Source organism: Tachypleus tridentatus, chromosome 4, assembly GCF_004210375.1.
Source record: "Tachypleus tridentatus isolate NWPU-2018 chromosome 4, ASM421037v1, whole genome shotgun sequence".
Lineage (NCBI taxonomy): Eukaryota > Metazoa > Arthropoda > Merostomata > Xiphosura > Limulidae > Tachypleus > Tachypleus tridentatus.
In genome coordinates this window covers 28,549,724-28,574,808 of record NC_134828.1, presented here as the reverse complement: position 1 = coordinate 28,574,808, position 25,085 = coordinate 28,549,724, and the positions used below count along the sequence as shown (strand labels likewise).

Sequence of the window (25,085 nt, the reverse complement as noted above, 5' to 3'; positions counted from 1 at the left end):
AATGCAATTACTCTTTCAAGTTTAAACAAAAATATGTCACTAATATTAGTTAAGGGCAGGAACAGTACTTATTTCAATACTACAGTGGTAAATCTTTGTCACAATGATGACACAGATGGCTTTTTTTCCACCATCACTATTGTGGTCCATCCATATTTTTCTTCCTACATATTCCTTTCACATCAATCTTATGCCATGCTTTCTTGCTTGTACTTTGTAGTAACCTAGGTTTCAGACATATATCTTGCACAATGCACTACCAAGAGTTCATAATTAAATAAAACTACATGAAGCAAAAGGGTCCACTTTAAGCATAACAGGATATTTCGATCCAGTTCAATTTTATATTTAACCTAATTTGAACTAAAGAAATACTTTAATTTTAATGCACTTACATTCCAGAAAATACAAGATTTATAAATATTGATTAAAGTTATACAGTTCTTGTTCTTTTCATCCACTTGAAGTGATTATTTCATGTACACATGTATCACGTACATGTGATGGTGTGTGTATTTTAGTGGTTTTCTGAACTAAATAATGACATCAATTTCCTAAACTAAAGTAAAGAGCTCATATGATTTTTCTATTTTTGTTGTTAGCCTCAGTTCTTGTATTCATCCTGGTCAAACTTGTTAATAAAATAAACAGAAGTTTTGCAATGTACAACCAACAAAAAAAACTTGTGTGAACCTCAAAAACGTTCTTTCAAATATTTAATTAATGAAGTGAGGAAAGCTTTTTGTTGACAACAGTTTCAACTTCACAGCAAAATTTAATGGAAACCACTATAACTATACATAAACGGCAGAGAAACTATGGAACTTGCTTACAGAAAAGGCCACAGACATACTTGAAAAAACAAACCTCCATCATACTCTTTTAAAGTGGAAGTTTGTTTATATTCAAAAAAGAATAGATGTTCGATCCACACTTTCTACTGTACTTTACTCACTGTTCATGGATATTTACAGTTTTTAACTATCTTTTATGTAATACTTGAGTAAGGTATCAATACTTATTATATTCCAGTCTACACAAACAATACTGTGACTCGATATATCAGAAGACAGCTGAAAACACCACAAGGCATAGAAACTCCAATGTGTACACAGTTTATAGGAATGTTGTCACTATAAAATCATTTCACTTTTGCAGTTAACTATAAAAGCACCTCTGGTTAGAGTACAGTCGACAACACATACTGGCTGTGAAACACTGTATGGTGTTATAAGCCAACAGGATATAAAGAAAGCTCAACACATCCATGTAATATTTACCATCCTGTATGATAATTATCTATACTTTTCATATTCTTCAAATGATTACTAGTAGGACTAGTGAAAAACATGTCCCACTATTTGCAATGAAGCACAGAAGTGCAAACATGGATATAGCAAAATGACCACTAAGCACGAATAGAAATATTTTACACATTTTCTTGCATACAATTGCTTCTTCAACTGCCAATTTCTCACAACTAGAAAAAAATGTTAACTTAGGGATTATGCTTACGAAACAAAACACTTGAATGATTAAAGAAGCATTTCATTATTAGATAGAATTATACATACACATAATGTAGAAGACATTGAAGTCTGCAAGTATTCAGTTTAGTTTTAAAACACTTTCTTCAGTGATAAGTATACTTACACCAACATCTGAACTGTTTGCTCTTTTCTAGCGTGATGGACCTATTTCATTTTACACGTTTCCAATTAGTTTTCAAAATTTTATTATCCCAAGTGACTACCAAATGTAACGAACCTTAAATAAAACTTAAAATCACACAATGAACTGAGCAACTTCTAAAGTAATTTAACTTTCCACTACCTCAACGAAAATAATGACAGTAAGTAGTTTTACACAGTGTCTGTAATAGTTAGAAACACATACATTTCAATTATTCAACTTGGCTAACATCTTATGGATGAATAAGTTGATTTCTTCTAAAAACCAGGCAAACAGAACAATTTTCACCAATACGTAGCAAATCTGTTAGATTTCTGGATCACTAGACACTGGCTAAAAAGAAGGAAAATTTCAAACTCTACATCTCATAGAAAAACCTATTATCTAAATTCCAAGTTCTGCACACAACAAGACACTTATCAAAAAGTACAATGCACTCAAGTTTAAAGACACATGTGGACTAGCCATGTTACTTCCCAGTGCTGTTCAAATTAAAATGCCAGTCTTAATGTATATCCACAGTTTCTTTTTATTTAATGACGTACGGACAAATTTAACTTGTACAGCAAGGTGGCCATGTTCTTTCAGAGCTCAAGACCCATTCCCTAATATTTCAATTCTTCCTCTACTTAATGAACACCCCTTTAATTTGTAATACAGTTGTAAAGATTAAGAGTTACGGGTATATATAATAGCTTTACAGGAGACAAAACATATTTAAAGATTCATCATCACTGAACAAAATAAAGTCAGAATATACCACTCATTAGAAATGCCAAGTAATGCAGTTTCTGTTCATACAGAATTCAAACACAAAAGGATATGATCAGCACCCCACCCCATCCTCAAATTGAAAAAGAAATATACCATCATGGATCTATCTACATTTCAATTAGAAACCCAAGCACGTTTGTGAAACCGGATAAATTTTGAAGCAACACTCAACCCGTCTGCTGGTCTTGGATACAGTTTAGAGAATGACTTCACTCCTTGGCTAAGGTTTTCACATATTCCATGAAAGTAGCCTTAGCTAAATTACTAAAAATGGCATGACGTTTTCCTTCCTTAACGTACACACATCAACAACCCTCTGACAGCTGCATCTTTAACAAAACATTGATGTCAATAAATTATTCTTGGGCATTACAAGAGATTCAGTGACCAACTTATCACAACATCAAGAACTTTGGCCCTTTATGTTCCTGTGGTTCCAGTATCATCAGTAGAAAAACCCAAGATTTCAAAAGGCAGATAAAAAGATGATTTTCCTTCTTAATAACTACACTTGTTTCCATGCAAAGCTTGAATTCATGGAGAAAAGCCACTTCTGGTTTCTGTAACATACTGGTGTAGTAAGCTTTCCTTTATTTCATTTTTTCACAGTTGATGTCCATTCACACAGGAGCCTAAAATGTTGTTCACCCATGATGAAAACTCATACTGTCACATACATGCACACACGTGAAAACTACAAACATGATGTAAACCACTGGTTCCACAACAAGGAAGGCAGATGGTGCACGAGTTCTTAGAGGAAGCTAAACTAACATTTACACAAATTCATTAGTTCCAGGTGATGTTAGGGGTTCCATGCTCTGTAAAAATATAAAATAACTTAAGTTCTTTAAAATGGTTTTATATTTAATTTTACATAGGTCTCTGAAAACATAAAATGCTAAACTTCATTAACATTAAACAGGGAAATATATGATTGTCATCATGGTTAACACAAATTGTTACATAAAACATACAGAAGTTAAAATATTCTTGAATATCATTTCAATAGATCATTAAAAGTTCACGTTAAGAACAGATATGACTGACCCATTAAAAGACAAAAGTTTCTGAAGCGAAAGATTTTTTTGTATCATACAAATATTCACCATAAGAGACTGGTGTTAAATCTTAAACCAACAGTTGCACATATTACATTAACACAGGTAGTGAATAAGGTTACAGTTAGTGAATTACACATATTCTTGAAACCAGTTTATCCAACTTACTGGAGGATATGATCTTGCTGGCTGATACTGATTTTTATCTAAACTGAACTGATCTTCTGTTGTCTTCCTATACACTGGGTTATCGAAATTCATGCCTGCCACATTTCTTCGAATACACTGTTTGTACACGAAAAATACAACCTACAAGAAATACACAATGAATTATTTTAAACACAGAATCACAATTAAAAATAGTGATTCTTCTAAAACAGGTTTTTTTTCTCATTTTATTACAACCACATGGTTAAAACACTGCATTTAAACATTTTTTGCTCACCAATGTGATCAGAATGACCAGTCCTCCAAGAATACCAATTATAATCCCTGCTACTCTCCCAGTGTCAGGTTTTGCAGATACTCTGTCATCTTCCTGTCCATACAAAATGGCAATAGTATCATTTCCAAAAACATCCGAGGTGGAATTTGTCGTAACGTTTAGCTCTTCAGTTATTGGTGCTTTGGTAGTTGTTATGGGAACAGCTACAATAAACAAGTTTTTCTTACTGGTTAAAAATCTACATTTATGAATATTATTATTAGCAGTAGTAGTACAGAAAACTGAACACGAACACCTGTAACGAGACTACCATGTTCAGAAACTAAAATCTGAATAACTATAACAAAATTACTGGTTAACAAAGAAACCCAAACGAAATTGTAGAGTACACTATAAAAGAATTTTAATCTAACATTTGAGTTTTTAGAATCATTTAAGCAGGATATCATCATTGGCATAAAAATCATAGAAACTGTGTAACCATTTTCACTGTTTTCATGAATATGGTGTTTTGATTTGCATCTTACAGTTAAAAAAAAAATGCATGGTCAAATCAGATTTGACTTTTAGATATACAAAATGTCACTTTCCTTCAAATTATAACCACTTAAGCTCCAATTTTTCTGGCTACACATTAATACTGTCAATAATGTTAGTTTGTACATATTTTTCAACATAAAAGAGACCTAGACACCTGACAATCACACCATTATTTATGGTGTGTGTGGTTATAATTACCTGGAGTAGATGCTGGTTGAGAAGCAGGGGTTGTGCTAGTAGTGCTAACAGTTGTCAGGGCTGTAAAGAAAGGCAGTGCTGTTTGAGATTATTGATAAACTAAGCTTTTTAAACAATGTCAACAAATAATCCACAATATTAGATGAAAGCAACAGAGGTTATTATATTCACTTTGCTCACCTTTTTATTTATTTATTTTTATTATCATTATGGTGGCATTAAAACAGTGGTAGTTGTACTTTTTAGAACAATTCTCTATTACATTTTCTTGGTTTCATTAACTCTACAACTTTGCTCTGAAACATACTCTTACTTCAAAATAACTGCACTTTTTAGCACTGAAGTTGTGTAAAGAAGACTGTTTGTGGTTTAAATTCCCTTTTTAAATCACCAATTAATAGTCTCAACTAATTTAGGTATGTGAAGAATCATATGGTCATGTACCTTGTTTATTATTCATCATCATAAATATCAGCTGTTTATTCATATAACACTTTGTTTCATAAAAGGCAAAACTGAAAATATAATATGCAATATGATGAAGAGTGTGCAATATTGCACATAAATATTTATACGAATCATGCACTTTCTCGAATAACTTTAAATATTTCATAGAAAATTCAACATTAAGAATAAATGTCTTAAAATTTTAAAACAAAAAACATGTACAATGCTTAAACAAACTTTACCCTCACATTCATTTCCTACAGTGTAATGAACAAATATGATATGCATCTGTGAAAATGTTTCAAAGCCCTCAAATTACTGCCACAGAGCCTGTTTACTTCAAATAATAAGATTGTTTGTATTACCTAAAGTTTTAAAAAGCAGACTCAAAATGTCATGTCGCATGACACTTCCAAAAGAGTAATAAAACCTACTTTAACAAGCAAGTGAAATAAATCACCTGAAGTAACACATGTTCTCATGTCTTCTTGGAGTTCCATGCCATCCGGACAAGCACATCGAAACTTGGCAGAAGCCATGGTAATGTTTGGTGAAGGTAAACATAGGTGAGAGCAGTAACCATTCTGAGCACTACAGTGGTTCTCCCCTGGAATTGAGATGAATGCATTACTAGTAAGTCTGAAGCCTGTAAACATATAATTTACCACACTAAAGCTTCAACAAATTAACTTAAAGTGAACTTTACTCACCAGCGGGTTGTTTGTACTTGTGGTATACGTGGATATCCATAGGAGAGTACACGCCAGAAGCTACATTCTCCAGCTCTTCACCAGTAAACTTGTTTACCTTATGGATTGCTTCCGACTCCCAATCAGACCAATATATCCAGTCCTACAAGTCAAGATCAAAGAAAAATGTATCAGTTTAGAATGGACAAGGTCAAAGGAAGTTAAACAGCTCAACATGAGACTTAATATAAAACAAAATAACCAACTTACTTCAAAGACATCAATAGAGAAAGGATGTTTCAGGATATGTGAAGAGGACAGCACTACACGTTGATTATTGCCGTTGTAGTCTGCACTGCTGAGCAAATGAAGCTTGGCATCAACCCAGAATATCTTTTTCGATACCAAATCTGTCAAATGAATGCACATAATAAATACACCTTGATGCCAGATCTACCAACTGAATTAACAACTTTCTTGATTACCTCATAACAGTAAAAACATTGTGCTTGCAAGTAGCCTAAAAGTTAAGTCAACTAAGTACCTATTGCCAGTCCATTGGGCCATTTGATATCTGAAGTGATGATAGCTTCTCTGTGTGACCCATCAAGTCCAGCACGTTCTATCTTGGCTGGTTTCCCCCAATCAGTCCAGAACATCCAACTAAAACAGAGTAAAGAATGAATATTTAAACTTGGTTATTTCCTCTATTATCTAGACTTAACTAAGTACCAAATATTTGGTGGGTGATTTTATAAATTTCTTACTGAATCAGTGGTTCTAAATAAAATTAATTGAAAGTCTAAGACAACAAACTACTTCGCTGAACTACTATGTAATGGTTTTGAAACCAATACCAAATCTTCCACAGAAAGCTATCTATACCTCACTTTTGCTATTAACATAATTAATAACCAGAATCAGATTTTCATACAACTATCTATACTTTGTCATTATTACCCATGTAAGGAGGGTGTGCACATTTCCCTACCTTGCTTATAATTTATAAGCTTACAACTCTTAGAAATAAAAACAACTCTTCTCTTTAATTAAAAAAAAACAAAAATTTCTCCCCTCAAATTCAGCCAAGACTAATTTTCACACACAGCCTCTACATTAAACATTTACTCCAATACAAAAATTAAATACTAAACTTCTACAATTATGACTTGTGTATAAACGTAGTACCTGTAAAGTCACATACACTGGCAGAACAAAATGCAACTTGAAAACCAGAATCTATAAATGCTTAAGAATATCAAACAGAACCAGATATCCATTAGTTAAATCAGCTGCTCATCTATTTGATCACATGGTAAAATCACAGGTCACAAAATTTCATTTAAGGATTTCTTTATCATTACCACAGAATCTTCACACCTTGAACTCTAAATTAAAATTTACTCGTAGCTAAAGACCACTATTCTCAATGACTTAGACCTTTTTAAACCTAAAATGATTCTAAATTTATGGTTAAAACTTGACTTGTGTAATACAATCTACAATCTGTTTATTACTATTTTATAACCACTTTACTAAGTAAAGTAGTTATTAATTATACTATAACATTAGGTAGTAAATATAATGTTTTCTCTATCTTCACCTTTATTATTACACTTTGTTTTTCCCATCATGAATTCCAGCCTAAGCCTACCTGAGGTTGTGTTTACTCAACAAAATCAATCTTATGTATGTCACATTCTCAGTATTCACCCATGACAGCTATGCTACTCTACCACCCATTCTGTATAAAACTCACCCTTCCAAGGGATTCACTACAATAGCCCGAGGTTCATCGAGCCCAGTAACAATGAGAGTTTTCTTCATGTTGCCCTGTAGATCTGCCACTTCAATACTATTCTTTCCTGTATCTGTCCAGTAGATGTGGTTATAGATCCAGTCGATTGCAATCCCATCTGCAGTTTTAATGCCCTCCTTCACAAGAGTTGTTATTGGAGCACCTGTGTCAATAGGTGCACTGGGAAAAAAAACAGGCCAGTAAATATTAAGGGTCAAACAGTATAAAGAACCTTTTGATCAGTTTCAAAGCCTTAATTCTTTTGTGCTGGTACATGCTAAATAACACTCTTCAAAGCTAAAAATAAGAGATTAACAATACAAAAACTATCAAAAAATTAAATAAATACAGATGTGTTGTTTTGACCATTTAACGTTTTACTGTTATGTTTAAAAAATTCATATTTTTCTATTCAAAAATATAAAATTTGTCAGATGGGTGATAATTATAAAAAATGCTTCTGAAACTTTAACACCTGATAAAAATAAGTGATTAATCATAAAATCATACATTAAAAAAAATTCCAATTTTTAAACAGTGGCTAAGTTCAAAGTTCATCAATAATCTTCATAAATATCTCAAAATCTTCAATTTCTATTTGATGGGCAACCTCTGAAGCTGGAAATCTATACAATGTATAGAGAACAAGTTATGGAGTGAACATTTCTGCTTAAAATTAGCCACTGTATAGGGACAACAGATAAATCAATGGAGAAGAAAGATACATCTGTGTGTGTATAAAACATAAACTGTAAATTAAGAGATAGTAACTTTGTACCATGACTATAGCTAAAAGAATCAGAAAGTCAAAATAAAAAATAAAAGTGTCATATAGTAGCATTACTAACCTCTTAATGCATTCTACTGACACATCAGACCACACAACGGTGTTAGTTCGAAATACATAATCCAAGGCGATAGCACTGTGTAGGTTACTAACAACAGATGTGTACTCCGAGCTTTCCAGATCAAGCTTCCGCACATCCCGCCTATTACTAAACAGCAAAGCAACACGTCCTTCTACAAGAAAAGACATAACAGAGATAAATCATCCATAGTTAATGGTTCACTGACAATCTGAGCAATTAACACCTACTTATATGCTTGGAAATATCAAAGCTGGACAAATCTTGGTAAAAAACTCAGTAAATTCTATGTAGTGGAGACTAAAATGAAGTAATTTAATTATTTTCCTTAAGGTACTGTTCACACTCTTTTGATACTTTACTTTTGCTAACTTCAGTAGTCACCTATCGGCTACTAATAATAAACACAATGGAACTGACTTGCATTTATAAATGACCTAAGACTTGACCTGACACTATTTGTCAGGGCAAGTAAGTAAACGTTTTTGTTAAAAATATCCACAGTCGAGATAAATTAATATCTAATTACCAAGGATGAGAGACAATATTCTGCAGTTTTCTAATGCCAATCTTTTAGAATGTTGTGACTTTATAAATGAAGTTTTACACATCAACATCAAGAGCACAATTACTTTTAATTTATTTTTATTTGTTTTTAAATTGAGAAAAACCAAATTTTAATAAATTAACTTTTGTTATTGTGACTGTTTAACAACCTCACTTTATCAAACTACCATATTTCCAGTGTTATTACAGAATTATTAAATAAAATTATCTGAGGAAAGTTGATTTTCTTACCAGATGCTCGACAGCGATGGTGGTTTTTTGGCTCCATTGAATAACCTTCAATACATTCACATTTGTAAGAGCCTTTCATGTTGATACATATTTGAGAGCAAGAGCCCATGATTTCACACTCATTCACATCTGGAAAATAAAAAAATCTTTTGACATGCTTTACAATTAAAATAAAGTCATAATAAATATTAAACCAATTTCATGATATAAAAACACATAGGTTCAACAAGTCTTGATAGCAATAAATAAAAAGCCTATAATCAAAGTGCTTTTAAAAGGTGGACCTATCTTCATCAGGGGCCAATTGTCCTGAAGAAGATAGGTTCCCCTTATGAAAGCATCGGGTCATAGTGTTTTTATTCATTTCTATTAAACCACATTTAAATTTACACTAACATCAAGAACCATAGCCTTACCTTCACACGTTCTATTATCTACAAGTTGGTAACCTGGGAAGCACGAGCAGTAGAACCCAACAACAGTGTCAACACATTTCTGAGAGCATCCTCCATTGTTATCTGCACATTCATCACGATCTGAAATTTCAAAACACATTAGTTAAACACAGATTATCGACCAGAATCAGGAATTTCTCTCAGACTATGTTTTGATTTTTTTCCTTTTAATTTTGCAAGAAAATTACAGGATTTTTTTTTATGAAATGTAAAATTTGTAATTCAAATAACCACATTTCATGCTAGCAATTACAAGTTAAATCCATGGAAATATAGCATCCTTTATCTAAAATTACCATGTCTACAAACAAATTCAAAATTATTTTCCCTGAACTATATATAAGAGCAATATATCCTATAATTGTCTCCCCCCCAACTTGTTTTCTAGTAGTATAAAAACCATCAAATTTTCAATGTTTCTATGAAAGTAAATTAATTATATATTAAATGTTAACAGCACCAAGACTAAACACATCAAGTTATGTACACCAGAGTCAAGAGTATTTATTCAGATTTTTAACTGCAAGTGTATAAGCTACACATTTAGCTGCAAACAAGAACTGAGCTTTACTGAACTATAGTTCTAACTTCATTTAACTAATAAAATATTATTTTGTACTACTCACCAAAGAACAAAGAAACAATCAAAGTGTAATACTCACTACACATACTAGTTGGTTCATCTTCCCACTGCCCACAGTCATTCTTCCCATTACAAACCAAAGACAGTGGAATACAGTGATTCTCGCCACAATCAAACTGTGTTTCTGGGTCACATGGCATGTGGGAGCCTGTAAGATAAAAACATTTCACTTTCCAAATGCTCGTTACTTAACAATACATCTCGAGATTCTAATTTACAGAATATTATATCTTAGGTTCAAATTTCATGTGATAATGATTACTAATGGAACTAACTTGGACAATTTTCTTCATCTGATCCATCAGGACATTCCTTTTCGCCGTTACACTGTAGATGGCCTGGAATACAGTGGTGATTCTTGCACTGGAACTGATCAGGTCGACAGGTGATAGTACCTTTGGGTGAAAGAAGTAGTACAGAAATTTACATCAGATTTAGATTCTGCCAAAAATACATCTGGAATCTTTCAATTTTCCAGTTATAATAAAATGTGCTTTACAAACCCAACTTTTAAAGGACAACACCACAAGTGATACACAAGTTTTAAATATTTTCAAAAAATGTCTTCTAAAAATTATATTATTTTAGAACCATAATACCAACACAAGGTATAATTATAAGACGATACAACTACATTACACACAATTAAGATAAAATCTCCTAAAATTTAACTTCATACAGTAAACAGTTAAACAAAGCTAACACTGTTCTTCATTGTCAGACATTGCAATAATGGTACAATTCTTGGAAATTAACTGTTAGATGTTAAGCCCAGAAAATGATTCATCTATGTACATCTTAATACCTTATACAATTGCTCTGTCATGACCTAAATGCTAAATAATTCCAATTTTTTGGGGGGTTACTGAGGGTTGAGAACCACAGATCAACCAATGGTTGTATCCTCAACTTACAATTAGCTTCGTCAGACTCGTCAGGACAGTCAGTATCTCCATCACACTGCCAGGAGATGTGGATACAGTCCCTTCGATTTGCACACATAAACTCTCGTGGTTTACAAGGAGAAGGAAGTCCTTCTGTTGGACAATTTTTCTCATCTGAACTATTGGCACAGTCAACATCACCATCACAGTGCCAACGATCTGGGATACATTTTCCATTATCACACATAAATTCCGTGGAGGAACAAGTCACGTTTGCTGTACAATTGAAACATTAAAAATCCTGAATTACAATAACACAACAACAGAAACACACAAAAAAACACAATACAACTTGTTCAGAATATACTGTGCTTCAACACAAAATGATTGAATATTATTAACAATAACTTAGAAACAACCTTTCACATATAAATCAGATGAAACTTACGACAATTTATTTCATCACTTCCATCACCACAGTCGTCGTCCTGGTCGCACATCCACCTCTGAGTGATGCACTTATTGTTGTTACATGTAAATTCTTCTTCTGTGCATGTTATTTGATCTATGGAAATAAATCATACCCAAAAATAGTTAATAAAAGAATTCAAAATTGTTCCTAACAGACAGCATCTTTTGAAGTAGTTTAGGATTTAGGGGTTAGTGCACTGTTTCTAAAGATGTTTTCAGAAGAATCTATATTTCTGTGTGATAACTTACGACAATCTTCACTTTCATCAGAACCATCTTGGCAGTCTGTTTGGCCATCACACCTCCAGGTAATTGGTATACAAACACCTTCTGGGGTCCCACACGAAAACTGATCAGGTCCACAGGTCTTGTTATCTGAAGAGGCAACAAATAGCTTGTTAGTAAGCTACAAAAAAAAAAAGTGGTACCAGAAAGTTATATCAAAGAATTTGGAACAACAAAACGTAAGGATAATAAAGTTGAAAATAACTTATCCACACAACTATCATGTATTTTAGAGCACAGTACTTAATTATCACCAAAACTGTGCAAGATGAAAAAAACAACCTTCCAAGAGAAATCATGAAACTAGCCTTTCATAACACTCATAATTAAGGCTAAAGTTCACTTACTGCTAGATATTTGAAAAATATCAGATACAGTAAACTGACTGCTCCAACTTGTAACTCTAGCCTTGAGCTCTCAGAGTTCAAGGTTAATATTTGCAATCAGCTTTTTTTTTTTTTTTTAACCACAAAATTTCAGATATTTCTTATTACAGTCTGAAAGTTTCATACCATGCAAGTATATACGATTTCTGTAATCTCTTAACTTGATCCAACAACCTTTAGTCTTATTACAAAAACAGACATGCTTAACAAACACAATTACATAATTCCTTCTGAGAGTGTATTGGTCCTGAATTTACTTACTACAAATGGCAGGATCTTCATCAGACTTATCTCCACAATCATCTTCATTGTCACACTGCCACCTGGTGGGTACACATTTTTGATTGTCACACTTGAATTCTGTTGACGAGCAGGTTCTTATTTCTAGAAAAGTAACAAACATCACCTTTAAATAAATGATGCACACTGTAACCAAAAGTTTAAGGTATAAAAGTAATATTTACTGGCAGGTAGTTAAGGCACTCTACTCGTAATCTGAGGGTCGCGGATTCGAATCCCTGTCACACCAAATATGCTCGCTCTTTCTGCCGTGGGGGTGTTATAATATGACGGTCACTCCCACTATTCGTTGGTAAAAGAGTATCCCAAGATTTGGCTATGGGTAGTGATAACTAGCTGCCTTCCCTCTAGTCTTACACTGCTAAATTAGAGATGGCTAATGCAGATAGCCCTCTTGTAGGCTTACGCGAAAATTCAAAACAAACCAATACTGGCACTTGTTCTGTACGTCACTAAAGTTTGGTTAAATTATAAGAACAGTTTCATATCTTCTGGCACGTCTATAATTTACACTAGAGGATTTCTGTAGAAAGAACTCTTTCACAAAGATAAAAGGTCGTGGAAAAACATATTTGTTTTCTCGAATAGAAATGAAAGTAACAAAAGTTAAACATTGGATACATACAGTAAAGTACGTAAATTGCTTATATAGTATAATTACTTTATAGATTCCAAACATACAGTGATTAATCGTTTTTTAGCCTACAGTGGAAAGAATCTTCACACAATAAATTTGTTTCATCAGAGGCTGTTTTTGTCGATACTGTTCAAACTAAACCGTTTCATGGAAGTTCCACTCTACAAAATCTAAGTTGAAAGAGAAAAGCGAATCTTGCTCGACTTGTGACGGAAAATTCACAAGGTTCATTTGTTACATGTTTAGTAAAGTACCATACTAAATTTGTTAGAACAGAAAAACACTAGTTATAAAACAAAACTCATGATTAAACACTAGTATCCTATGACACACCTAATTACTTTTATATTAACGATAACACAAAATACAAATATCTTAACAAAAATTGTTTACTAAATACATGCAATTCAACCACGTGCAACAACTCCTCAAAACAGTGTATCAACATATCCTCCCACAAAAGACAATAACGTATCAATATAAAACAATTGTGTATTCGACACAATCTCGTTGAAGATAAAGTTATTTACAACATTTGAGTGTGAATTTTATCTAAAATCAACAATGATGTTTCATGAATTAGGCCAGAAAGGGTTAAGTTATTGGTAAACAGTGCGTAATCGTTTTTTGGGCAACCTCTTATTTTTCATTTATTTGCATAACGTGAAAAACACGCATGTCTATAAAAAGCGGATCTGCCGGTACAGGCAACTTGTCAAATCCGCTGCTGTGCACACGTGAACAGATGACGCCACAATAGATGGCGTGGGAGATTACATCGAATCATCCGTTCTATTTCGACCAATCAAATTCGCGAAGGTGTGTCTGGTGATATCGCGTAAAACCCTTTGCAGGTCGATATATAATTTTTGCTGGAAGTCAATGCTCGTGGTGAAAAAAAAAACAAGACTTTAAATCACGAGTTTGGTAATTTTTATACCGAATAAAAACAATTATAATTAATTTATAACAGACTTATACTTTCACTTGGCGTTAATTCATATATATAAATGAACTCTAACATCCATTAATTCCAAATTGGGCAATAGCTATTAATAAGTACGTGAAATTGCATCACAAAACTACCAATCAAGACTGATTTTACGAACCCTAGGGAAGATAGTGGTCTAAAAACTACACCGTTTTTCTATAACAAAAACGAAGAGTAATAGAGTATATTTGATTATAATTTTCACATAAGCGTAGTAAACTACTGCAACTATTTTTCAATGCGGCATTTCCCTATTACACTTTGCAGCGTCACTGGTCGCTTCCTTTGAAATACTATCTGGTAGGGGCGTAGATCCTGGGGGGGATGGGAGGTATACATCCCCCTTCATTTTAGGTGAGGGGTATGGTACATACAATCATCCCCCCCTTACAGTTTAGACTGTTGAATTGTTTTCTTGCATCACAGGCCTACAAATTGCGTGTTTGTTCTTGTGATTCTCGTGTTCTTACCAATCGAATTACATAATTAGGCCTAGATGTAGGCTTTTTCAGTAGCCGAAATGTACATCTTTAATATAGGCGTGCTTTTAAGCTTTTTGATCTAAGCGATAGTTCGTAAGTATCAGTCAGTAGACCTAAGTATACATGCAAGTATCGTGGCAACAATATTACTCTGTGACTGCATGTTTACAGCTTTCAGGTTTACGTAATTAGAGATTACCAATTTGCAAATTGAACAGTCCACATAAATGTTTGCAAAAATCATCCCCCCCATCGGATGTAAAAAATCTACGCCCCTGCAAACTGACATACTTTAGCTGGTCTAGATTATGTCCAAACCAATTTTTACACATTACACAATGTGTGTTGCTATAAATGCACGAGCTACTTGGCTGGCATGACACTACCTGCTTCTATTTTCGTCACAAACTATCTCTGTAGTAGCTGGGAAGTATCTTTGGGGATAACCTTATTGAAAACCAGACTCGTGCCGTTTGAGGAAGCAACACTGCATAGTTTCAAATTACATCACACGTAAACATCAGTTTTCTCGTCGGTAAAGCCTTCATCAAATCAATCCAGACCTCTGTCTTCTTAAAATGGTTGTTGGGAAAGATTTACCTGCTCCGAATTAAGTAAAAGTGAACTTCACGATATGAACAAAAAAGATGGAGCGTACATGAAACTGGTTTAATGAATACTTTGTCACGTATAAGAGAAACAACATTGGATTAACATATGATGTCTTACAAAGTAAGAATGTTAAACTTTGCCCTAAACAAATACGATTTTAATGTACACTGGACCTATAAATGGATATCTTTCACTACACCGAGAGAAACAATTTTGAGTCTACACATTTGTGATTATTTCACACCTAAGCTGTTTATAAAACTTCATTAGATACGAACCGAACCAACATACCCTAAATAAAACTTTTAGTTTCTTAATACATTAGTCTTTACTCTATCCTAAAGAATTGTTATTGTTCTATTGATAATTAATTACTGTTACTGGGGTATAGGAGTTACAACATAATACGGCAGAGCGTGGGAAAAGGTCAAAGGGTAAGCGAAGTCACAAAACCAATTCCACTCACTATCTTACGGTTATCACTGACGTGTGAAATCGTATCCACAAATCTAAATATATTAAAGCATAGCCACAACTTGTATCTAACCGCTAATTCGCACATTCTTCTACAAGTGTCCGAAGTTCAATTAGTGACGGGTAGCAACTTCATGAGCCACGAGTTTTCTAAAAAGAGCCCGTGTTCACACATATTCGCGAGAAAGCCGTCCAATACACAACGCGCGACACGGGTCAAGGACATTCCAAATAAGGTATCGTCCAAAGATTAAAAAAAAACATCGAATTACACACGTGCATATCCACATTGACCCATCTAATTTTAGAGCCTGTATTTGTCAAACATGAACATGTAAAAGGAAATTATATCCCAGACGTGGCCTATGGCTGTTACACAGGCAAAACTAATTAACACGACTGACAAATAAACCAGTTAATGAAAAGGCCTAGAACATTTTTTTTGCCAAATTTTGTTTTCAAACCTTATTCTCAGAAAAATTAATATATGTAAAAAAACAAACACACTTAAGTTACTTATTTAATTACAATACAGTAGGTTTTTAAATGCATGCTTTTGAATGCAATTGTTTTTCGTTGTCTTTTACAAAAGTGTAAATTAAAGACGTTTACTAAACGTCAATTCTGTATAATTGTGTTCAGTGTATATAATAGACAAAAACTGCGAACGTTAGCTGCGAACCTTAAGAATTTCAATCTAAAAGTTTAAATACACCATTAATTCGATTCAATTAGAAATATTTTCCTCGAATAAAATACATTTCGTCAGAACAAGCAGACAAATTCCTTAAAAAAACATTTATTACTAAATACTTTAAAACTGAAGCTAAACATTAAACAACTTCGTTTACGCATACACAGATTTATGTAATCATTCTTTTAATTTTTAAGCAGTAATTAGCTGATACACCAACAACTTGGATCTCTTTGAAAAAAAGTAATACAAAAATGTCTTCGTCAACGAGAATGTTCAGATAGCCCGGCTGACCCCGAACACTAGCTCGCGTCATGTGACGCAATACGTGCTCCACATAATTCAAACCAGGGCTAGGCCTACAAGAGACAACCTTGGGTACGGTTATTTGCCATGCCCATAGGCAATTACTTTTGAAATCCCAATTAGTTATAGGAAAAGGGGAAATATGTTCCATTTAATTATGAACTTCAAAGAAAAAAAAGTTCTTTATATTTCGAAGAGTTTTTAAACATCTTTTTCAAGCTTACAATTGGTCAAATTTCTTAACCATTCTAAAACAAATAAACTAGATCAATGGTTTTTCGATATATTCTACTGCTTCTTTCCATCCCGAATGTTTTAACTTTATTATCTCATGTACGTTAGGTCTGTTTCGTTGAATAAATACGAAATGCAGCTTTTTTTCCCAATATCAATAGTACATTGTGCGACACATGGATTCATATTTTCTGACAATAAATTATAAAAAAACAAACAGTTAACAATATCACCTATAATTACTTTTGTGATCCGAACAGCAGGATACAAAATGTTTATAACGCATCTGCAAGCTGAATGTGCAGGTTCGAACCTTGGTCTTTCCCAACCGCAGTCTCGCATGTTAACCGCTAAGAGCATGCTCGATTCTTTACGATGACAGCTCCTGCTTTATAACGTAATCCTACACAGGAAGATAAACCTATAACTTCAAGCTCGAGTTTCTGGAACCTTTCATCTTGAATCAAATGTTCACACACAGTACTCCAGATGTGAAGCATTTCGATTGACTAATATTACAGATGAAACGTAGCAGTATCTTCGAATGAAAAAAAAAAACTTTGAAAATGCACTCTCAATTTCCTCTTTACTATAAAACTGCAAATTCAGACAGTTACGGAAAACACTGAAGTTTTTTTTTTTAATGTTCACGTATCCCGAATGCAGAATATTTGTGTTATGCGTGTTTTCTTGTTTATATTGTGAGCTTTCAATTCCATATAAAACGCAGAACTCGCATTCACTTTCATAACGGAAACTTAAACATGTTTTTACTGTTTATATTAAAAATATATATTTCACAACTTGTTTCCCTCATTCCACCCAATCGTTTTAAACTAAGTTCACAATAATAATAACAAATACGCCATGCTCCTAGCTTACTCAAGGATTTTCCAAGAAACTAAACTGTTGGCTCCTTGAATATTATGAATACATTGTAAACTTGTTACAACAATTAATATAACGTGTGTGTGACGTCATGAAACTGTGGGGGTTACACAGCATGACGCAATAATTTTATCAATTTCCGTCATGAGTTAAAGAATTTTGGTATGGTTTTGAATTCCGCGCAAAGCTACACAAGGGCTATCTGCGCTAGCCGTCCCGAATTTGGCAGTGTAAGACTAAAGGGAAGGCAACTAGTCATCACTACCCACCGCCAACTCTTGGGATACTCTTTTACCAACGAATAGTGGGATTGACCGTCATATTATAACACCTCCACGGCAGAAAGAGCGAGCATATTTGGTGTGACAGGGATTCGAACCCGCGACCCTCTTTTTTTATGAGTCGAGTGCTTTAACCACATGGCCATGACTACAAACACTCTGTAATATTTACGTATTTACAGAGAATCAACAAAAACAATTATGATATTACTATATTAAACGTTTTCAAAACAATTCCTATACATTTTTTTATGTTTTGTTTGGTTTGACGTAGCCTGCGAGATTTAGTACGTTTAAGTTCCTTCAGTAATTTAAAATAACCCCAGTGTGTTACTTTATCCAACGTAAAGAATTGCATCATGTACTCGACAGAGGGCGGCAGACACACGACTACAAAAATATCGGTCAAGAACCCCATCATTAACTTTTAAAACACGGGCCAAACCTCATTTATGAATTTTTTTTTCTCTACAGCAATTTTCCTACTTCGGGACTTTCTTCATACGATCATTTCAAAGTTAAACTGAAAGCTATACTTTCAGTAAGGTTTTATTTTTAATAGTTAATATGATCATCACGAGTACCTATCTTAAATAGTAAGAAATGTTAAAAATACGTCAATTTAACATAACTGTTAACAACGTTTATGCGTTGGTATCTTTGACGACTATATTTAAAACTCAACGAAACCTAACAACCGACCTTGTACTAATTTTCAGAGAAAGCTGACACTATAATGTGTAAGTGTAAAACTAAAAACAACCCAAGCGAGTACATTATAATTCAATATCTTCATACTTTAATTCCATTAGGACTTTTAACTTACGATAAATAACAAAAGAAAACAGGAAGTACAGATGGTCCAAGGAGAAGAAATCACGAACTTCTGTGTTAAAATAAAGCTTAAGGTACAATATATCAAATCACATTACACCTGCTTTATCCTTTGCCAAACAGGCCTTTCGTGCAATTCCAGGGCTCTCCAACCTGAAGAAGTTCAGACCAGCTCGGATACGCAGGGCACACTAGAGGTTGAAACACTGTTTATATCACCAATAATAGGAACCTCAACTGCTTAGTGTGAAGATGAAACAACTTACGTGGAATTTCTAGATACTTCATCAATCTAATATTTGAGGTTCCCGTCCAAAACTCTCAAAATAATAACGCAATGTTGAATACTTCGCAAACTTTAAGACAGAGTTATGTCAAAACATTTTTCACTATAGAAAGAGAAATAAATTCGACAAAGCTAGGACCATATTTACCAAAACTTGAACGATCTCAGATTGTAGGTAACAGTAACCCAAAATGGAGTTCCTCATGTAATCACACTGCTTGAAGTAATAGTAACAACAAAGTTTAATGTTATTCTTACAGGTTTTGGATGAATGTGTAAATGGGCTAATGGATTACATAATGAAGGATTCATAAACAGAAATTTTCCAACATTAATACTGTGGAAGCAATCGCGCTGACAATTTTATTTAGATCAAACAAAAAAACTGTTTGCATTTAAAAACTCTCGTATTTTACTCACAAAAATTTTAGTAAATTATCTTCAATACTTAATCATACGTGGCTAATGAAACTGTATATCTGAAACATACATAGAAGTAGGGAATTTTAACGAAGTAAAAACAGACAAATGCATTTTAAATGACAAAAGCTGGCAACAAACAGTTATGTCTAAAACAGTTACAAATTACGCAATTTCTTATCCTGCAGCTTACATGTACCAGTTTCTAGCGCGTCGGCACTTAAACCATAATTCTAAACTTTGATACTGTATATATAAATACCGTCTCAGAGAAACAGAGAGCTCTAGTACTCAAGACGGTCCATTTGGACAGTGAACTGTTGGAGATGAAGATAAATCTTAACCGCTATTTTTAACAATGCTCATTTTCAAATTGGAAATGAAAGTTATTAAAAACTTTGGAGAACAATATTATAACGTACCACATCCAATTTCATCAGATTCGTCTCCACAATCATTATCTTCATCACAGTGCCACGTGAGGGGAATACATCTGTCGTTTGCACAGGTAAACTGGTGTGATGAACACTGGCCTAAACATGAAACACAGAAAATATAAAAGATGCGGTCACGATAATTTTTAACGTTACACGTTTTAACAACGTACGTAATATTTAATATTGCAAAATATTAAATTGCAAAAGTCCATATTATAACTAGTAGTGATACACATAAACATCACAGAGGGACTGAAGGTGAAATGTTAAAAACATGTGTATTTCGTAAAGTTTAACTAAATTGTTAATTACACGAACGATTACTTTTAATATAATTATCTTAATACTAATTATTACTCGACATGTTATTGTAGTTTTTATCATTTTTACCTAACGATGTTAGTAAATATTTTAGAGTCTACTATTACATGTTTAAAACTTACGTTTAAGTATAATGCCGATTTTCTACTTACCAAAACATGTCCTTTGAATAGCTAAACAAATCCCCAGAAGAAAGACGTACTTGGCTGAAGACGACTTGAATAATAAAAAATTTGTCATCATTATATTAAAAATCATATATAGTAACACTATTTTCCCTCTCTTGAATGAAAGCTTCAATTTCTTAACAAACTATCTTTCCTTCTCTCATGCTTACTGAACACTACATAAAATAAACGTTGGGAAATTATCATATGATGTTCTGCTCGCAGTCTGCTAGTGTAATTTCCCTCCACATTTGGCTCTTCCGGTTTATTAACTCATCCCTAAACATTCCCTAACTTTAATTTGTTTAAGAATTAAAACGTAATATATGATATAATTAAGACATTTAATATTTATATTTAAATATTTTTATATCGGAAAAATTTAGTATTTGCTCAACAAAATAACGTTTTAAAGCAAAAAGTGTTTTTTGACTAAACTATGTGGGAGAAGAAGCATCACTAAATGTAAGAGCGTTTCAGAATCACGCCACTCGAGAACTACTTTCATTCGTGGCACTAAAACATTTGGCTGTTGACCATGTGGTTTATCGTAAAAATATTTTAAGTAGGGTTTTTGTACATGATTTAGATATTTTATAATAAAGATTAAGTTTGGAAACATTCAGGTCTTAGAACTTTACTTATTATTAATAAACTGAAATGAAAATTTAATATCAATTCTAGAACTCTATCTTTCTAGTAATAGTAGTATGTATTCATACGAAGCCGGTCAGTGAATGTGCGCGTTAGAATACTACGAACGCATTCTTTTAGTACGTAGGCAAATAGTGTAATCTCGAAAGTTCATTGGGAAAGGTTCGGGCGTGGTCTCTTCTAAAGAAGGATAAGATATGAATAAGGTTTAATGGGAAAATATTATTGAGACATACATATCAAGCTGAGAAATATCGAGTTATATTAAATATTAGATGTAGTATAGTAGAAATTATTAAGAACAACTGATGATTCAGTATTATCTATTACGTATTTTAAATGTCTTTTACTCACCACAATTAACCTGTATTTATATAACATTTGAAAAAATACGGTTCGTTTGTTTTGAATTTCGCACAAAGCTACTCGAGGGCTATCTGTGCTAGCCGTCCCTAATTTAGCAGTGTAAGACTAGAGGGAAGGCAGCTAGTCATCACCACCCACCGCCAACTCTTGGGCTACTCTTTTACCAACGAATAGTGGGATGATAAAATACGGAGCAGTAATATTAAATATTCTGAATTATTCAACAGATAAACTAATATTAAAAACAAAGATGAATCTCCTTCGGTCATTGAAGTAACCACTAGTGCTTCGGTAAGATAGCAGTAAGTTTATGTACTTGCCCCACTAAAATTCAGGGTTTTATCCCCTATGGTGGACAGATCACAGATAGCTCGTAGTATGCTTTTTTTGCTAAATGAGACTTGTAACTTGGTTATATCTATTTCTAGGAATTTTCCCCCTCACCAGTCTATATTAATGGAATTGTGTTCCTAAGATCCGAGGCTCGAATTCTCCCAATAAACACAGTAGATAAGCCTAATGTGGCTTGGCGGTAAAAAGAAAAATAGCAAACAAAATGAAACGAAAGTTATATTCTACGGATACCTCTTCGAGAAAGGAATTTTCAGAGAAACTTTTTATTGGCCATGAGTTGTAAAATTTCCAAGCAGGTTTTGTTCATGTTCAAATTAAAAGTCTTTTTCTTTCAGACCTGGCATGGTCAGGTGGGTTAAGGCGTTCGACTCGTAATCTTAGGGTTCCAGCTTCGAGTCTCCGTCGCATCAAACATGCTCGCCCTTTCAGCCGTGGGGTGTTATAATGAGAGGGTCAATCCCACTACTCGTTTGTAAAAGAGTAGCCCAAGAGTTGACGGTAAGTGGTGATGACTAGCTGCCTTCCTTCTGGGCTTACACTGCTAAAATAGGGACGGCTAGCGCAGATAGTCCTCGTGTAGCTTTGCGCGAAATTCCAACAAACAAACCTTTTATTTTATTTTTTAAATAAGCGCACAACTTGAAAACTGCAGTGTGTTTAGACTAGACTGCAGGTAACACAAAAAACAGAAGGTTTCAACACATACCGTATTAAGGTTAGATTTGTTTTAAATTTCGCGCAAAGCTACTCAAGGGCTATCTGCACAAGCTGTCCCTAATTTATCAGTATAAGAATAGAGGGAAGGCAGCTAGTCATCACCACCCACCGCCAACTCTTGGGCTACTTTTTTACCAACGAATAGTGTGATCGACCGTTACATTATAACGCCTCCACGGCTGAAAGGACGAGCATGTTTGATGTGACGGGGATTCAATCCTTCGACCCTCAGATTACGAGTCGAGTGCTTATGTTTTCTTAATGAGAACAAAGACTGGGCACTTAATGTAAACAATGAACATTTTTATTACACAAAACAAAGCCAAGATTAAACACATGGATAAGTGCTTATAATTGGCTGGGAATAGAGATGAGAGAGCTTTACTGGTGCTTTCTCACCAATGTTCCTATAGCTCTATTGTGTCTAGAAGTTAAGCTTTGTTACACATATTCTATGGGTATGACAACTTTCTATCTCAAACAAACAAGCAAAGTCTCTAAGAGTATTTACAAAAACCCTACGAAAGCTATCTAAGTTTGGCTAAGCTCTATCTCGAGCAAAAGTTACATCATATTGTATACAAAACTCTCTCTCCTAAGGTGAACGTGTTATTCACGTGACTGAAGGACACTCTCGTGTCAACAAGGAACAAAAAATACCCTGGACGATCCCATAGATAGCGTTTGAAACAAACCACTGCTTCTATTATGTTGTTGTTGTTTTTTCTAAACGAAGCTTACGTGAAAACGTACTCACTGCCGAATATTTAAGTGTTAAAACTGAGCTATTCTCTCTTCTACATCAACGAAAATAATTGGCTCGTTCTATTTTTTAAAGAATAATTCATAGGCCAAAACCACAGTTAACCACATATTTTGAGATCTTAATCAAATACTTTTATTCACTCAAGTGTTATCTATAAGTTGTGTTTTAGTGACTTATTTACTTGTGTTATACAACACCCATGGACAAAAATACACAATGTTCGATACACATGTGCAACACCTAACTCATTAATACATACACCGCTGCACGTATTTTTCCCTAGGCTCGTCAACGTCACATTCACATATACTATTAGCCACGAACAGACTACCTCTGTGGTTATGTACCATTACTATGATGACCGACTCAAATCACTCTGAATCCAACAGAATTTAACCAAAAAAAAATGTTTACATAGGATTTTCCAAGCCAGAATTAATATTTGCACTGTTGTTACTTCGTATATATGCATATAATTCACATTGCCAAACCAACGTATACTAAATGTTATATTGCTTTACTTGTTACATTTAGTACCACATAAAAATTAATTCAGGCAAACCTAATTACACAATACGTTACTCCATTAAGATTTACTAAAACCTGATTTATACTCTGTGCTGACCCAGAGCACTGCTGTCACTTGCTATACATGTTGGTGTTATAAACTTTCAAACGTACTAAGGGGCTTTCGTGGGAATATCAGGCATGATTGTGGTTAATGTTCACCACTCGACTAGATCATGAGTGTTCCTCACGATGCATTTGATGAGTGTTTCACTTGAGAAGAATACTCAATAGCTCAAGAAGTAACGGACGTTAACCAATACCATGAGCAACCTTATAATGTTCTAGGCATCTACCAATAGAAACTCCTAATCGTGCAGTAATCAAGTAGCTGTCAGCTGATATTATATGTCATCACTTGCTGAGAATAAAGTTGTAACGCAGACTGTAGTCCACGCATTTGGCAACAAGACAATAGTACTTTCCAGTAAGCTGGAAAACTCAAAAACACTTTCTTTTAGTCGTTGGTGTCTCAACCAAACGACTATTCCAGACGCAATAATCAAAAATTGCATACCATACAGTGAAGTGCATACTCTATAAACTGAATATCACTTTATAGGCTGGACAACAAAGATTGAAACCTCCTTTCAGTTGGCGACTATCTTAACTCCCAACTGCTATAAAACTGAGTGCTAGTCACAAAATGTGTCCATACGTTTTGTCAGACAATAACACCCAATAGTTAGAAAAACAAGGACTTCTGATGAACAAACTTTTTAACGTCAGATGCAGTATGTTTGGGGTGATTTGCACATCAAGATACAGCCCGCTCTAACATTTACATGCGGGGTTAGGCTGTACATCAGTGATTTTATAATCAACGACTGTCTTAAGTGCTAATTTTAAGTTAACCCCATCTATA

General features: G+C 33.9%; 1 protein-coding gene across 1 annotated transcript; it reads right to left on the bottom strand.

The window, feature by feature from the left end:
• Window positions 1–755: 755 nt before the first annotated feature.
• LpR1 (Lipophorin receptor 1) lies at window positions 756–21,071 on the bottom strand. Its single transcript, XM_076497449.1, has 20 exons — window positions 20,782–21,071; window positions 20,294–20,404; window positions 12,694–12,816; window positions 12,011–12,136; window positions 11,739–11,855; window positions 11,321–11,566; window positions 10,682–10,801; window positions 10,426–10,554; window positions 9,725–9,844; window positions 9,309–9,437; window positions 8,493–8,664; window positions 7,606–7,824; window positions 6,391–6,509; window positions 6,117–6,256; window positions 5,868–6,009; window positions 5,618–5,764; window positions 4,711–4,770; window positions 3,973–4,175; window positions 3,696–3,836; window positions 756–3,287 (listed from the first exon to the last, which is right to left on the bottom strand). Exons 1-20 carry the CDS (start codon window positions 20,885–20,887, stop codon window positions 3,243–3,245), a joined length of 2,715 nt encoding a protein of 904 aa, XP_076353564.1. The 5' UTR covers window positions 20,888–21,071; the 3' UTR covers window positions 756–3,242.
• Window positions 21,072–25,085: the final 4,014 nt, after the last annotated feature.

Excerpts from the sequence above, each read along its gene's own strand:
- LpR1 (XM_076497449.1), bottom strand. The coding sequence starts at position 20,887 with ATGATTTTTAATATAATGATGACAAATTTTTTATTATTCAAGTCGTCT. Across the intron at positions 9,438-9,724 it reads AGATAATAGAACGTGTGAAG|ATGTGAATGAGTGTGAAATC; the intron begins GTAAGGCTATGG and ends TTTATTTTCCAG. Across the intron at positions 5,765-5,867 it reads CAAGTACAAACAACCCGCTG|GGGAGAACCACTGTAGTGCT; the intron begins GTGAGTAAAGTT and ends TCTCAATTCCAG.